The sequence below is a fragment of the Medicago truncatula genome, chromosome 6 (genome assembly GCF_003473485.1).
Source record: "Medicago truncatula cultivar Jemalong A17 chromosome 6, MtrunA17r5.0-ANR, whole genome shotgun sequence".
Taxonomy (NCBI): Eukaryota; Viridiplantae; Streptophyta; class Magnoliopsida; order Fabales; family Fabaceae; genus Medicago; species Medicago truncatula.
In genome coordinates, this window is record NC_053047.1 from 36,817,113 (window position 1) to 36,835,169 (window position 18,057).

Sequence of the window (18,057 nt, forward strand, 5' to 3'; positions counted from 1 at the left end):
ACAATGATTTCACAGTATTTATGGCATGAATCTTCGAATCAAATATGAGCAAGCCGTCTATATAAAACATATGATCGTGCCAATGTTATTGTCAATTTAGTAGTAAATACATTTGTCGATTTCATTCACATTCTAAGGAGCTTGTTTTAGACCATATAGAGAATTATTTAACTTACAAATCTTGTTTTCTTGTCCATGAATCACAATACCTTCAAGCTGTTCTATATAGATTTCTTCTTCTGGCTCACCGTTTAAAAAAGTAGTTTTCACATTCATTTGGTGTATTATCAAGTTATGAATGGCCGCTAGAGAATTAATACCTTATGAATGTGATTCTAGTGACTGAAGAATAAGTATCAAATAAATCTATATTTTCTCTTTACCTAAAACCTTTGACTACAAGATGGGTCTTGCATTTATCAATCGAACTATCAGGTATTAGTTTCTTTTTCGGACTCCATTTTCAACCTATTGGCTTTCAACTAGGAGGCAAGTCTACTTAGTGCCATGTTTTGTTAGACCGTAGAGAATCCACTTCATCATTTATACCTTCTTGCCATAATTCAACATCCAATGAGAAAATGCCATATATTAAATCACACAACTTATAAAACATAATGAGAATTTTTAATTTTGAACATATACCATCTACGAAGTAGTCTTTCTCAACAAGATTACCATTTTAGTAATGGTTCACAGGTCTCTCCTTAAGCCTGAATGAATTCAGTCTTATTCAGTAGAAATAACCTAGATTCTTTCTTATCTTTAGAGCATTTATCACAATTCCGGGAATAATTTTCTTTTCTAATATGAATTGTAACTCCATAACAATTCCAACATCTTTTGTGGTGTAAGAATATTCTAATTTTTTTTTTATTGCAATAGATGCATATGTTTTGAACATTGCACAATCATGGCAGACATGGCGCGAGGCACTAATGTCGACCCATCATCCACTTGATCGACCAACAAGGTTGATTTTACTAGTTATAACAGTGAATTTCACTTCTGTCAGGTTAGGTTGTGGAGCACCACCTGACCTATTCATATACAAGCGGGACATATGACTTGGTTTCTCATAATTGTAGTGAATAAATTGTGACCCAGTGTCATTTCTGGATCATAGTTGCTGATTTTCATTATATGACTTTTTTGGGGTTCCCATTCTCGTGGTAGTTGGGAGTTCTTATTCAAAATGCAATTCTGATTTTTGAAAATAAATTTCAAATAGATTCAAAATCGTGTATGCGAATTTATTAGTGTTGTTGTTTGAAAAAACAAGCACTTATTAAAAATCCATGTGATTTTAAAGATTACTAGTTAGTGTGAAAGGAAGAATCACCTGTGTGATTTTAGAAAAAAGGAAAAATCATATCCATAATAGTAGTCCATTAATAGAGACTCCTTAAATGAACTCACGTGTGCACATCATTTATTTATAATATTTTAATGAAAGTTTATATTAAGGACTCAATGACTCAAATGACAATTCACTAATAATGACTCCAATGAAAAATTCTTAAATAGATCTCACTAAGTTTACATCATTATACAAAATTAGTTTATTATTTCTTTTGTAAGTTAGACCAACCAGTACATATTTTATCACTTCTTTTACACGTGAGGCCCGTTAGTTGCCCATGAGAGAGAGTCCTTATATAGTTGCTCGTTGCTTAACAGAGACTCATTTTTTTAGGAGAGAGGGTTCTTACTTATGTAGTTGTTCGTTGCTTAAGAGGGACTCATTTTGTCTTTCTCCAATGAGGGATCCTTAACGGGGAGTGATCCTTCTTAAGTAAGGAATCTCCATTGAAGATGTTCTAAAGACATCTTTTTGAAGGAGATGTATTATTTGAACAACCATTTAAGTGACAACTTTTATGACAACTATAAATTTACAAAGACAAATAGATATTGACAAAGAAACTAAAAGGCTTAATTGCTATTTTCGTCCCTTAACTAATTAATTAGTATCACTTTGGCCCCTTAATTAAAATTTGTTCCGTTTTGGTATTTTAAGTTAATTTTCGTTACACAATTTGGACCCTTCCGTTAATATATTAACCTCAAATGTCTTAAGTGGACCAAGATTTAGGTGGTCCACTGTAAACCATATTAAAAAATTTAATTTTAACCATTTGATCTTTTTTCTTAAAAGAGGGCCGTTGGATCATGAAAGCCTATTTTATCTTATAGGAAATCATCACCAACTAATTTTTTTTTTCTCATTTCTTCATCTTCTTCCTTTCTCATCTTCATCATTTTCTTCATCACCTAAACCCAGAAATTAAAAAAATCAAAAATTAAAAAATCAGAAATTTTAAATTCAACAAAAATGGTTCATCTTCCTCCCTCCCTCATATTCTTCATCATCTTTTTTTTTTTGAACAATCAAAAATGGTATTCTTCCTCATCTTTACTAGACAAATTAAAAACACATTAAATCAAAAATTTAAAACTCAAATTATGTTTTTAAAAACCCAATCTTCATGCCTTATTCTCTCAAAAAACCATTATTTCGATGCCCATTTATGAATTTCCATCTTGGATCTTTGCTTCTTCCTTCATCATGTTTTTGCAGCAAATCCCTAAGTCATTCAACACCTAATATTCAAGCAAAAGTGCAGCAAATCTCTCCTAACTCTTTTTCTTTGATTGTCCTTCACCAAAAAATCACATCATTCCAATTCTTTTATCCCAACTCTTCTTCCTCTTCCATTCATCAATTCCATATTCAATGAAGAAAAAAGATGATGGATGTTAAGAAGAAACACAAAGATCCATTCCTAATTCTAATTCCAAATTGCTTGCTACAATAAATTGAAAATCTCCTTCTAAACTGTCAGCTATGACGAGGATCTCGGAAATGTGTTGTGTTGATTGTGTTGATTCATAGATTCAATTGTTGTTGTTGTTGATTCATGGATTCAATCAATTTCATTTGGGTTTGAGGATTTTCTTATGGATTTAATCAATTGTTGTTTGTTGCTGGATTTCATTGAGGGAAACAACTCTCAATGTTCCCGACGAGGAAGGTTTGAATTTATGAAGATTTATGCAGAATTTTAACTCAATGTTATGTGTTGTGTTAGAAGATTTATGAGTATGATGATATTAAGTGTTGTTGTTAAAGGTGGTGATGAGAGGGTAAAGATGATGATGGTGATGTAGTGATTTAAGAAGAAAACAGTAGGTTGTTTTTTTACTAGTTTTATGATGAAGGTTTTTTTTTGGTTACATGAGAAAAGTTGTATGATGAAGGTTTTAATGAAGATGATGAAGATGTGGAAAAATATAAAATTTTCAGATCCAATGAAATGATGACACATGTATAACAGTTAATATTTTTTATTAAACCTTAACATTTTTATGAAACCCTAATGTTTTTGAATTAAATTTAACGGAAATGACTAAAATATGTAACAGAGATAAACTTAAAATATCTAAACGGAACAAATTTTAATTAAAGGACCAAAGCAATACTAAATAAATAGTTAAGGGACGAAAATAGCAATTAAGCCAAACTAAAACAACATAGAGAAAATAAATAATATTTGTACAACTATTTTATGACAACTTTCTCTCTCATAGTCACATATTATTCTTATCTTCTCTCTTCCTTTTTCTATCTCATTGTTTTTTACCAATAAAAAAAAAGAAAAATATGATTGTCATCAAAATTGTTATTAAGTAGATGTACAAATATCATTTTAAAAAAATATAATGTTAAGTATGAGCAAGAAAGTTAGATAAATTGGTTGGACAAATATAATTTCTCATTTAAAAATACTAGAAAATTGCTTCCTATAATTATATTTTCCCCCCCTTGCATTTGACTTTCGATGCTCCACAGATCACACTCACTCATGGCATCTCTCACAGATCGTTTCAAATATGACCTTTTTCTTAGCTTCAGAGGCGAAGATACTCGCCATGGTTTCACCGGCAATCTTTGGAAAGCACTGAGTGACAGAGGAATTCACACCTTCATGGATGATGAAGAACTTCAAAAAGGCGAAGAAATCACACCATCACTCATCAAAGCTATTGAAGATTCCAACATGGCTATCATCGTTCTTTCCAAGAACTATGCATCTTCAACCTTTTGCTTAAAAGAACTATCCACCATCCTTTATTCGATTAAAGATAAGGGTCGGTGTGTTTGGCCGGTTTTTTATGATGTGGAACCTTCTGATGTGAGAAAGTTGAAAAGGAGTTATGGTGAAGCAATGGTTGAACATGAGGCAAGGGATCATAGTAACATGGATTTGTTGCAGAAATGGAAGAATGCTCTGAACCAAGTTGCTAATTTGTCTGGCTTTCATTTCAAAAATGGGTACATAACTATATATTTTTCTTATGTATATTTATATTTGTTCTTTTTATTACTTAACATAGAGTGAGTCGAATGTAAATTGATTTGTGTTTGTATACATATATATATATAAAAAAAGGGTGAACAAATAAATTTCAGCCTAAAAATAAATTGTAGTGGTAAATTCCATAAATTTTTCTTTTGTTGTGTGTGCAACTGTACAGATTAATCCTCTTTATGTAACTAAGATCCATTTAAGGTGTTGACCTTGCCCAACAAATGTTTTTCCATACGCACCATCCAGTAATTGAACCGTGGACCATTTGTGCTAGTTGGTAACGCTTTAAATTTTAACTTCAAGCTAGAATAAATTTCAAAGGTAAAATCATTTGTGTAACTGTTGTGTTTAGTGTCTGCAGTTGGTTCATGGGTATCACTTTTCATTTATGTAATTATCACTATTGAGTTGTTATGATAAATTAAGTGTTAAAATGTAGCCATGTTGCACCAGAATGAGTTCATGAAAATTTCATTTCTATTATTGGGCAGGGATGAATATGAACATGTTTTTATTGGGAAGATAGTTGAACAAGTCTCAAGGGAGATTATACCTGCTACTTTACCTGTTCCTGATTATCTAGTTGGACTCGAGTACCAAAAGCAGCATGTAACATCCCTTTTGAATGATGGGCCTAATGATAAAGTCCAAATGGTAGGGATCCATGGGATTGGTGGAATAGGGAAAACTACCCTTGCCCTGGCAGTTTATAATTCCATTGTCCATCAATTTCAAGGTTCCTGTTTTCTTGAAAAAGTTAGAGAAAATTCAGACAAAAATGGGTTGATACATCTCCAAAAGATCCTTCTATCTCAAGTTGTTGGAGAAAAGAACATTGAGTTAACAAGTGTTAGACAAGGAATTTCAATATTACAAAAAAGGTTCCACCAAAAGAAGGTTCTTTTGCTTCTAGACGATGTTGACAAGGAGGAGCAATTAGAGGCTATTGCTGGAAGATCTGATTGGTTTGGTCGTGGCAGTAGAGTCATCATCACCACTCGGGACAAAAGGTTGCTAACATATCATGGGGTTGAACGTACATATGAGGTGAATGGGTTGAATGACCAAGATGCTTTTGAGCTAGTTATCTTGAAAGCTTTTAAAAATAAATTTAGTCCAAGCTATAAGGATGCTTTATTTGCACAGTATGGTAGTCTATTGGATGTGAACAAATTGCCTAGACTGAAAGCTTTTAAGACTGACGAAGTTTTTTCAGGTTATGTGCATGTTATATTACGTGCCATATCATATGCTTCTGGCCTTCCACTGGCTTTGGAAGTCATAGGTTCTCACTTTTTTAATAAGACAATTGAACAATGTAAATATGCATTAGATCGTTATGAAAGGATTCCTGATAAAAAGATCCAAACGATACTACAACTTAGCTTTGATGCTTTGCAGGAAGAAGAGAAGTCTGTTTTTCTTGACATTGCCTGCTGCTTCAAAGGATATAAATGGACAAGGGTAGAACAAATACTTAATGCTCATTATGATAATATCATGAAAGATCACATTGATGTGTTAGTGGAAAAATCTCTCATTAAAACAAGTATGTCTGGTAACGTGACATTACATGATTTGATAGAGGATATGGGGAAAGAAATTGTTAGACAAGAATCACCTGAAGATCCTGGAAAACGCAGTAGGTTATGGTCCTCTAAAGATATAATTCAAGTTTTAGAAGAAAATACGGTGAGTAATAGTGATATGAATGGTTTGTCTTTTCATCTTTAAGTTTGATTAATGTTACTAATGCTCACTTAACCCTTTCCCCCATTACAATATGTCAAATTCTATAAATAGGTGAGTTGAAGTACTAACATATGTACATGTATTTTGGTATTTTGTGCTTTTTCATGCTAAAAGGGAACAAGTAAAATTGAAATCATATGTCCAAGCTCCCGGATTGAAGTAGAATGGGATGAAGAGGCTTTCAAGAAGATGGAAAACCTCAGAACACTAATTATTATGGATGGCCAATTTACTGAGAGTCCCAAAAATCTTCCGAACAGTCTAAGAATACTTGAACATCACCTATATCCTTCATGGGGTTTACCGTCTCAATTTTATCCAAGAAAACTTGCCATATGCAAGATTCCGTCTTACTCTACATCATTCGCGTGGGATGACTTTTTCAAGAAGGCAAGTGTGATATATTTATTTTCCCATCGTATATCAATATATCCACTTTCTTATTTGTTTGTTGGTTCTTATCTTTGTCTTTTTTGCAGAAGTTCAAGAATATAAGGGTTTTAAGTTTTGATCACCACAAATCTTTAACACGGATACCTGACATATCTGGTCTCGTAAATTTAGAAGAACTTTCTTTTCAAGATTGTGTGAATTTAATCACAGTCGATGACTCCGTTGGGTTTCTGGGTAATCTTAAAACCTTAAGAGCTATGCGTTGCATCAAGCTCAGGAGTATTCCGCCTCTCAAGTTGGCTTCTCTGGAAGAACTCGATCTTTCACAGTGTTCTTGTCTTGAGAGTTTTCCACCTGTGGTAGATGGGTTGGTGGATAAACTTAAAACCATGACTGTTAGAAGTTGCGTCAAGTTAAGGAGTATTCCAACTCTTAAGTTGACTTCGTTAGAAGAACTCGATCTTTCAAATTGTTTTAGTCTCGAGAGTTTTCCACTTGTGGTGGATGGGTTTCTTGGAAAACTTAAAATCCTACTTGTTAAATATTGTCGCAATCTCAGGAGTATTCCACCTCTCAGGTTGGATTCATTAGAAAAGCTTGACCTTTCACATTGTTATAGTCTCGAGAGTTTTCCAACTGTGGTGGATGGGTTGTTGGATAAACTTAAATTCTTGAGTATGGAACATTGCGTCAAGCTTACGAGTATCCCATCGCTCAGGTTGACCTCATTGGAACGGTTCAATCTTTCACATTGTCTGAGCCTAGAGAGATTTCCAAAAATATTGGGAGAGATGAATAATATAACAGAAATTCACTTGGATAATACTCTCATACAAGAATTGCCGTTTCCATTTCAAAATCTTACTCCGCCTCAAACATTATATCAATGTAACTGTGGAGTTGTTTATTTATCGAATAGAGCTGCTGTGATGTCAAAACTGGCTGAATTTACCATCCAGGCTGAAGAAAAAGTGAGCCCAATGCAATCTTCACATGTAGAATATATTTGTCTGAGGAACTGCAAATTTTCAGATGAATATTTGTCAACGGGTCTCATGTTGTTTACTAATGTGAAAGAATTACACCTAAGTGATAACCAATTCAAAATTCTTCCAAAATCTATCGAAAAATGTCATTTTTTACAGAGGCTTGTCCTGGATAACTGTGAGGAACTTCAGGAAATTGAAGGGATTCCACCATGCTTAAAAACATTATCTGCATTAAACTGCAAATCATTGACCTCACCGTGCAAAAGCAAATTACTAAATCAGGTTATGATATATTTTGTATTTAATTTTTAATGTATTTGATATTCTTCTTGATATAGGTTAAACTTACATTAATAATTTATGACTACCAGGAATTACATGAGGCAGGAAACACTTGGTTCCGTTTGCCACGAACAAGGATTCCAGAGTGGTTCGACCATCAATGCTTGGCAGGATTGTCTATTTCTTTCTGGTTCAGGAACAAGTTTCCTGTCATAGCTCTCTGTGTTGTTTCTCCATCGACATGGGATGATTCTAGGCGTCCTGTAAGAGTGATCATCAATGGTGATACATTTTTCTATAGGCATGGTGAAAATAAACGTTTATCACCAGAAGTGTATCATCTACATCTTTTTCATATGCAAATGGAAAAATTGAATAATAATATGGACAAAGCACTTTTAGAAAATAAGTGGAACCATGCAGAGGTTGACTTTGGGTTCCCATTCATGTATAGTGGAATCCATGTATTGAAAAAGAAAAGTAACATGAAGGATATTCAATTCACCAACCCAGATAAAGATGATAATATTGAGCTCACTCAATATAAACGAAACTCTGATTCATTGGTCTCAGTCATTGCTTCTGATGTGGATAAATGTGAATGAAATGAACTCTTCCAATCATGAGACTTAACCATATAATTGTAGTATGCCTACAAAGATAACACATGCACATTGTGTTCACTCCGGTTGTTGAAGTAAGTATATAATTCATTCATATAATTTTCTTCCTGTAGTGTAGGATGTTAATTTTGTTTAATGTATACTGTCAAATTATTTTATGATAGTTTTTTCTATGTTTTCACTTTGCAATTATTTTTTGGAGGGCTATGCATTTTTTATGACAAGTTGTCATCTTTTTTTTTTCTTCCAAAAATCTTGAGTTTTTGCAAAGTTTTAAAATGGACAAAATTTAGATGCAGTACCATAAGTGTTGATCTTGTTGTTCCTCTCACATAGATAGTTTTTTTTTTTTTTTTTTTTAAGGAAGTAGCTTTTCACACCCTTTCAAAATTGTTAAGTGACAGTTATACTATATTTTTTAGTATAGTAAGAATAGTGCCTATTGCACTGTACTGAGGTTTTGTCATTTCAATAATTATTAACATGGACTTTTTCAAAATACAATATTTTCTTTTATATAATATTTTCTTTTGACCTCTACACCAAACTTGTATATAATATTTTCTTTTGACCTCTACACCAAAAATCATGGACTTTTTCAAAATACATTTCTCACAAATTTTTATAGAAATTTTTCCATTGCAAATGAAGTTTTTGATGTAACTTGGTTTGTCAATGCAGGTAGAAGAGACCCCTTGGTCACTCTTTTGGAAAACCAATCCAAACCAAGCAGTAGATAATGGTGGAAACATTGATTACTCTTTAGGGAAAACAAACTAAAACAATGATGTGATTCTATTTGTTACAATGTTTCTTCTTTTTTGTTGATTGTGTTTATTAAAGGTTCAAGTGCACTTTTCCCCCCTTAAGTTTTAAAAAGTTGCAATTTTGGTTCCCTATGAACAAAAATAACAATTTTGGCCCTCCAAGAATTGGCCCCTTTGCAATTTTGATCCTTTTTGTCAATTTTTACCGGTCAATGCCTACGTGGCATGCCACATGTGTAATTATTGAATTAAAAAAAGCTTATAATCATTTTTTAAATTAAATATATGAAAAATAAAAAAATAAGGAAAAAATTATAATTATAATTAGTTTTTTCAGAAAGAAACAATGTATGCACCTAAGGAATCATAAAATAAAATAACCAAAAGCCATCCACTTTTTTTTTTTTTTTTTTTTTTATCAAAAGGAGAGGCCTGAACCAATACACCAGAGTTACAATGTGAAAAACCTACCTATGAAAAGAAAAACATGATCTATCCCAAGAAAGGAAAAGACCCAAGGAAAAGGCGTCAAAGACCACCATAGTATAAAGAAACTAACAACTGCTACGAAACTATCCTCTCGATGAAAATTCGAACAAAAGTGTTGTTTCTACCCGGATTAGATCATTCAAAGAGGGGAAAATTCACAAAAAACAAAATATATGATTTGGGGTGTTTTTGAAAATGTAAAGGGAAGGCAAACTTTTCAAATTATTTTTTTTTCTTTTTCATAAGCATTTATTCCATATGGTTAAAACACTATCACACTATGTTGTTGACACAGAAAACATAAAAGACAGAACTGATGGATTAGAGAAAGATAAGCAGAGTATTTTTTCTGGATATTGTTTGTTGCTTCAAAGGATATGAGTCGATAAAAGTCCAAAATACACTTTGTACTCATCATAGTTACAATGTGAAAGATCAAATCAAAGTTCCGATTGATGAATCTCTTATAATACACGACTTGATCGAGAAAATGGCTAAAGAACTTGTTCATCGAGAATCACCCATGGAGTCTGGGAAATGTGGTAGGTTATGGTTGCTTGAGGATACAATTTATGTCTTAATGGAAAATAATTATTTTTTTTTTTGACAAAAGTCTTAATGGAAACTATGGTAAGAAAAGTGTAAGTTCTTTTCCCTGGTTTTGTATGTTCAAGATTATTCATCGATTTTTTTTTCTTTTTTAAAAATAATTTTGACTATGGTTAGTGAATGACACAGATACAATGATACATGGTCTATAAATTTGATTTTTGAACTAGCTATGAATATTAGATGCTAATGGAAATAACTAGCTCAAGATTCATTCTATTCACTCATCTTTCATAAGAAAATCTCTATTATACAGATTACTCTGGTCGTAAGAGGTTTTCAAAAACATAAATAGTTTACATTGAAGAATTTGAATTAATATTCAAATTTCTGGAAAAGGCCCCTAGAAATCTAGAGTTTGACTTCAATGCAAGTAAGTCTGACTATCACAATGCATACAAATTGAATTATGATTCAAACCTTTTGGATACAAAGGCCATTCTTTCATGTCTAGCACACAAAATTTACGCCTCGTTTCCATTTAGAAAGGGTTTGATTTTCAAAATTCAAACCTTTGTCCTCCACCACAATACAGACTATATCTTGGGAAACTTTCTTAGAAGCCAGAAATAAACTGAAAACTCCATATTATTGAACATATGGATCGGAAAACAAAATTACGCTACAATGTTACAACACTTCTCAAACTTCTTTCACTATCAACATTTTGATGGATAGCTTGACCACCACTATCAACTCTCCTAACGAATGTCAATGAGATGATGATCGCCACTATCAACATTTGGATTGGAATGTGAAGATTGATCAACAGCTTGACCACCACTATCAACAATTGGATTGGCCTCCACTAGCTACTTCTCGTTTTGAATTCAAAGACGAATGCATAACAAAAAGCGGACAACCAAAGAAAAGTGCAACAAAAATAAACATCCAGTTGATGGTTAACAGTTGAACTGTAAAGCAACCTAAGAAATAAGAGAATACACCAATCTCAAACCCAAAGTTAATCAGTTTGTGTAAACTTAATGAAACCAAAGCAAATGCAGCATTTGAAACTATACTCAATATTTCAGGTTTTCCATTCACAGCTCGGTCATAGAAAAATGCGTACACTGAGATGATCATCAAAACGAGAAAGCTCGAGTAAGTTTTGAGTTGAACATGGCGAGTGGTACGTGAAGACTGTTTTGCAAACAATATGGTGGTGAAGATAGCTAAGGACAACACCCCATAAAGAAAGATCTGGAAAGCTTTCAATTTTCCAATTAATCGATTGAAAGAAGGGCTCAGAGCATAACAAACCAGACCGACTATACTTGACATAAGGCCAACTACTCTCCATGATAGATTAAAAACTTCAGGATCCGCAAGTCGAACCTGCAAGGTAAAAAGAACTGTTAATTTTAGTAAGGTTTAGAATTTAAAAAAATTAAAAAATGAGTAATTGTGTTTACAATTTCTCTATCGTTTTTCTTTTCTTACCCTTTTCTGAGTTTTAGCTCTTACCTTTTAACTATTGGATTTGATGATGTGCATAAGGAGTTGGAGTTTTATCTTGTTAACTAAGCTAAAGGTCTTAAGAAAGTTGTAAATAAATTTCTGCTGCAGGTCTTCATCTAAAAAATGCTAAGAATTTTGAAATCGATAATGTTTGTTCCAATTCATACATCAACCATCCAATTTTAGAAGATCAAGACAAACAGAAATTACACACTAAAGGTGACTCAACCTAAAGTTTAATTGTGCTTTTCATCTTAGTTTCTGAAAAACTCATATGACTTGAGTAATCGAAAACATAGAGCTTCAAGTCCAATCAGCATTTTGAGTAGGGAAATCCTAAGTTTGCTACTAATTTCATATCCAAGTTTCCACGTTGATCCAGAAATCAAATCGAATTGTGAATTTCAATCAATCACCTAAGGTTTTCCTAAATGTGGGACATCAGATACATCATGTAATTATGTCATACCCTGACCATAGTCAAAATTTAAAGCTCAAAAACATATAAACTGAAAAATGAAAAAGACAATAATCAAATTGATAGTCTTGAACATACAAGACCAGAAGAAAAAACCGTACACTTGCCTTTAATATCTTAGTCAGCTTTGAATCAAAATCAGATGGTAACTTTTCCGAAGGATATCTCAGCCATTCTAATACTTTTAAACTGTTTGGAAGATACTTGGGAGCTGTGGAGAAATGACATTTTCTAATAATAGTATTTTGAGGTTTGGCATCTCCTTAAAAGCCTTTCCATCCCATTCTATTGCTTCTTCATCTTCAATTAAGGGGGAATCTAAGTGTATGATTTCAATACTACTTGTTCCCTGATAAAACAAAAGAAAACACAGATCAAAACAGTGCACGCATAAATGTAAGACTTCAATGTTAATATTTGGAAGATATTTAGCTATTTAAAATGGTAAAAAAAAAAACGTAACATGAGTATATAAGAGAAAACAAATCGACAACAGTTAGAGAAAAAATATGAATCACCTGTAACAACCTTACCTTATTATTTTTCAAGACTTCAACTATATCTTCAGAGAACCATAATCTACTACGTCTCCCAGGATCTTCTGGTGATTCCTCACGAACAATTTCTTTACCCATGCTCTCTATCAAGGGATGTGTTGTTGTCACCTTACCATCTAAAATATTTATGAGTGACTTGTCAATCAACACTTTAATATGATATTTCATGTCGTGGCCATAACGAGCACAAAGTAACTGCTCGACGTCTGCCAAGGCATATCCTTTGAAGCAACAAGTAATGTCAAGAAATATGTTCTTTACCTCTTGATCCAAAGCATCAAAACTTACTCTAAGTAATTTTTGAATATCCTTAGGAAGAATCCGTTTAAACTGATTTAATGCATGTTCACATTGGTCAACGCTTAATCCAAACAAGCTTGAACCTATTACTTCCAAGGCCAATGGAAGCCCGGAAGCATAAGTTACTGCTCGGTTTAAAAGTTCTGTGTAATTTGGATCAACAATGCCTTGTTTAAAAACCTTGTGGCTAAGCAAATCAAGAGCATCTACGTCATTTAACTCTTGTACTTCGTATCTTCTCTCAACCCCGCGAAATGCTAGCAAATGCCTATCCCGTGTTGTAATGACAACTCTGCTACCAGGACCAAACCAATCAAGTCCTCCAGCCAAAGCCTCCATTTGCTCTAGTCTGTCCACATCATCTAGGATGAGAAGAACTTTCTTTCGGTAGAGCCTGTGCTTTATTTCGGAAATTCCTTTACTAGTATCTTTTAACTGAATATCTTTCAATCCAGTCATTTCTGAAAGAAGTATATTTTGAAGGTGCGCTAAACTTTGTGTATTTGAACTTTTTCTAATATTGGAAAGAAAACACGAGGTTTCAAATTGATCCGAAATCGTATTATAAACTGCTCGAGCAAGTGTTGTTTTCCCTATTCCGCCAATCCCATAGATCCCCACCGTAAGGACTTCATGAGATTCCAACTCCAAATGCCGGAAAACTTCTCCCAATCGAGAATCCAATCCAACTGGGTAATCGGCAACGTGTAAGGGAGCACGATCCAACCTCCTGGAGATCTCTTTCACAATCTTCTGGAGAAACTGATGTTCATACTCAACCCTAAACCAGGAGGTTAGTTCAAACTAAATGCAGTTATTTCCACACCTATATACTTATTCTTATCTTATTATAGTATAAAATTGGCTTAATTGATCTGCCGGTCCCTTAACTTATTTCTTTTATTCAATTTGGTCTCATAAATCTTAACTTTTGCAAACTGGTCCCTCAACTCACTTACTTTTAATCAATATGGTCCCCTCAAAAAGAAGATCGTTGGATAAGTGAGGTCTACCAGATTTTATGGTGTATCACCAACACCTGATTTATTTACTTTCTTCCTCCTCTTCTTCTTCCCTCATCTTCATCTTCATTCAACCTTCATCAATCTTCATAAAATAAAATAAAAACCCAAAAAAATTCTTTCAAAAATAAATCATTACACAAATTTTTATGCTTCATTTTTTCCATATCATTTTTATCAATCTTCATACAAAAACTCAATCATCTTCATCATAAAAAAAAAAAAAACCCATAATTTAATAATCATCTTCATCTCCATATCATTTTTCAAATCCAGTTTTTTTTTCTCTCTCAAAAAAACCTATTTTCTAAAAAAAAAAAAAAACCCATTTTCTGAAGAAAAAAATAAAATAAAATTCAATCACCTTCAATTTCCCCTTATAAATCACAACAACAACACTAACAACATCACATCTCTGTCTCAATCACCTTCATTTTCTCACTCTCTTCAACAACCTTCTTCACAGCCTCACTAACTTTTTCAGCAATCTCAGATTCTTTTTCAACACCGATGCCGAATCACAAACCACCAACACCACATCAGATCATTCACCACCACCACCTAAACAGAACTCTCAGATCTTGGAGTTTTTAGCTTCTGTTCATGCTGTGTTTTTGTTGCGTTTTTAACTTCTGTTCCTCTTCCTGTTCATGTTGTGTTCCTCTTTCTGCTGCGTTTTTAACTTCTGTTCATGATGTGTTTTTGTTGTTGGAAATTTAATTCAATCTTGGAGTGATTGTTGTGAGTTTAATTTGGACAATTAAAACCTTTTCCAATTTAGCCATTTCAATTTTTTTGGTTACTGTAATTCAATTAACCAATTCAATTATAGCTTTTTCATTAAACAATTTAATTTTTTCATGAATTAATTGTTGTTTTAATTGTTGTGAGGAAAATTATTTCCTGTTGCATCATGTTCTTACGTTGTTTCCAGATGAACAAATTCAAATCTAGCTTTTATTATTAATAATAGAATTCAAGTAGTTTGAGATTTCAGTGAAAACTTTTCTTCAAACCCATGCGTTTTCTTCAAACTAAGATCCCTTTTGTTTGTTGTTTTTGGGGGTTTTATGGTGCAGCACTAAGAATGGTGAGGTTACATGTTTTTTTATTGAAATTGGATGAATGTAGATTTTTATTGATGAAGATTGATGAATGATGAATTTCTGGATATTTATGATGAAAATGATGAAAGTTGTTTGGTTTAGGTGTTGGTGATACACTGTAAAGACCTCTGTAATCCAACTGTCTCTTTTCGTAGGGGATTGAAATTATTAAAATTGGACCAAATTGAATAAAAGAAATAAGTTAAAGGACGTGATTGAGAAAGTTAAAACTTATGGGACCAGATTGAATAAAAGAAATAATTTAAGGGATCGGCAGATCAATTAAGCCTGTAAAATTTACATTTTATGGCATACAATACAATTCAAGAAGAAAGGAAACATTCTCTTCAAATGAAAACAATAGTAGTAGTAATAATAATTCAGAGGATTAATAATTTATTTTTATCCATAACTCCTAACTCAACTGGCAAAATGTCGAAATTGTTAGGCTGGATGTCATAACCGGGATTCGAACCCCGATACCTCCAGTTGTGTGTGTGAGTTTTATAATGGCTTTGTCATTTCGTCTATCTACCAAAAAAAAAAATATTTTTATTTTTTCACAAAAAAGTAGAAAAATAGTTGATCCAAAAAAATATAATAAATCGTAAATTGTAAAATAATCTCTTAAAATATCAACACCAAACATAATACTCCCTAATAAAAAAAATTACGGAATCTGGTTCACTCTCTTAAAAACGATGGAAGAGTTCTCTCTTTCTCTCTAATTTCTTCCAAAAAGCACTCTCATTTGTCGGTTCATGATGGAAGTTTGAGGATCATTCACGTTGGAACAAAAGAACAAGTGAATTCGACACACATCTTGACTCAAAATCTAAAGGTATTATTAAGTTTATGGATTCTCGCACTTATATATTTTAACACTCACTTTTTATTTTATTTTATCTAATATAAGACTTCTAATTCATCAAACACTTGCACCAAAATCCTTCCTCCGATCTCCTAGAAAGACCCCATATGTGTCCCACCACCTTATTTTCAACTTTTAAAATTTATAGTTAAACGATTTTAGTCTTTATAAATATTCTAACTTTTTCGTTTTAATTCTCAAAAAAAATCTTTGACTTTTACTCCTCAAAATAATTTCGATCCACACTTTTAGTCTTTATTTTGAATATTATAAGAATCTTGACACAAAAAAGAGATTTTTTAATGGAAATGCTAACAATTGTACCTGGAATATTGGTTAAGGAATCAAATATAATAGTATTACGTACATTGGTAATTATGTAGCCAATGTCTTAAAAGTTTAAAAAGTGTTATTTTCAACTAAAAGTATTTCATTCCTTCCAATTCATACTTTCTTTTTCCAAAGTTCTTCCTCGTATGCTCTGTTTGCGAGTTTAGAAGAGAGGGTAGGTAAGAGCTTTGCAAAAACGGAATGAGGAAATGGAAGGAAGAAGGGGTTTTGAGTAGTTTATTTTTCTTCATAATAAAAAATCTCATTTATTTAAGGGAACTCAAAAGAGGTATTGGATGAGCATTTTGAAGTGTTTAGACAAAATTTTCAAATCAATTACATGTTATATTAATGATTTAAAATTAAAAATACATTAATCATAAAGATCGTCCCATCGTTCTCTATAAAATCACTCTATCAAATAAAGCTGAATGTTTCTTCTCTCTCTTCCTTACCCCACCCTTCCTTACGGCCTTCACATACTGACACTAGATATAATATTACTCCATACAAAAAATTTAAACACTTACAATACTCGAAGTAATGTGTTTTCATTTTGTAAATCTATGGATCAAAATAAAATAAATAAAAGGTATACTTAATTTGTAAAAATAAAATAAAAATGAACAATGCGATAATTTAAATTTTTCACATTAATTTGGTCTTTTAGATCCATTTGTATATTAATTTTTTAAGCTTAAAATCTAAGATTCAATTGCAAGCATAGATTTGCGAACAAAGATGAAGGACCATAAATTTATATATTCATAGCTCACAGGAAAATGAAACTATAGATTTGAAGAATAAAAACCATATAGAAATGGACAATGAGCAAAATTTATATAAGATAAAAGAGATAGAGTAATTATACCCGTCGAAATGCCACCCGGGCAAGTTAGCTACTTGAGATAGAGCGGTTTTCCATTTAAGCACTTTCTCCCTGTTTTCATGGAACCTCTCCTCGTGCTTTACGAATGCAGCTTCAAAAGGTCCACTTTGGTGTCGCACATGAGAAGCTTCAATATTGTAATAAACCGGAACAATAAATCGAAGGTTGTCACTCTGCTGAAAGTTGTCCACGATAAATGCAAGTTCTTCCAAGAGAAACTTAGACCCGGCATAGTTATCTGAGAACACAATAATGGCAATCCGAGAAACATGAATGGCCTTGAAAATTGCCGGTTTGGTTTCTTCCCCCCTGGAAAACTCCGTGTCATCGATGAAGGCGAGGATTCCTATGTCATTCAAAGCTTTCCAGAGATGGCCTGTAAAACCGTTACGAGTATCGAAACCTTCAAAGCTTATGAACACATCGTAGGTATAGGAAGTCGAGGAGAATTGTTGATCGGCCATGACACCTGCAATGAATTTCTAATTTTGAAAGATAATTTTTTTTTTTGAAAGATGACACCTGCAATGGTTGTGTCGTTGTTTTTATAGTTGGGAAATCGCGTTAGTAAATAATAGTCAGGTCAAGCAACAAGTGTTTTAAATTACAAAAGTGAAAGAAGCGCGTTATGAATGCTGTACAAAAGTGAATTAGAAACAAAATTTAGTGTATTTTATATTGTAGAAAAAAAGAATAGCAACTTCTTTTAAATGATAAGGGGTTGTTGTACGTTGGATAACATCTTGATATATGGACATAAGTTCTA

General features: G+C 32.7%; 2 protein-coding genes across 3 annotated transcripts; one reads left to right on the forward strand and one right to left on the reverse strand.

Moving 5' to 3' along the window:
* The first annotated feature begins 3,793 nt into the window (after positions 1–3,793).
* LOC11422252 (disease resistance protein RPV1) lies at positions 3,794–9,240 on the forward strand. Of its 2 annotated transcripts, XM_024786060.2 has the most exons (7): positions 3,796–4,336; positions 4,865–5,420; positions 5,775–6,065; positions 6,240–6,515; positions 6,605–7,789; positions 7,879–8,486; positions 9,094–9,240. In XM_024786060.2, the coding sequence occupies exons 1-6, from the start codon at positions 3,843–3,845 to the stop codon at positions 8,392–8,394; spliced, it is 3,318 nt and encodes a 1,105-aa protein (XP_024641828.1). In that variant the 5' UTR covers positions 3,796–3,842; the 3' UTR covers positions 8,395–8,486; positions 9,094–9,240. The 2 variants fall into 2 exon arrangements, with proteins under 2 accessions (XP_013452858.1, XP_024641828.1); XM_013597404.3 differs by having other exon boundaries at positions 3,794–4,336; positions 4,865–6,065.
* A 1,305-nt stretch (positions 9,241–10,545) lies between these two features.
* On the reverse strand, positions 10,546–17,810 carry LOC11415077 (disease resistance protein RPV1). The gene is made up of 3 exons (XM_039835002.1): positions 17,274–17,810; positions 12,750–13,854; positions 10,546–12,565 (listed from the first exon to the last, which is right to left on the reverse strand). The coding sequence occupies exons 1-3, from the start codon at positions 17,753–17,755 to the stop codon at positions 12,401–12,403; spliced, it is 1,752 nt and encodes a 583-aa protein (XP_039690936.1). The 5' UTR covers positions 17,756–17,810; the 3' UTR covers positions 10,546–12,400.
* Between the last annotated feature and the right edge of the window lie 247 nt (positions 17,811–18,057).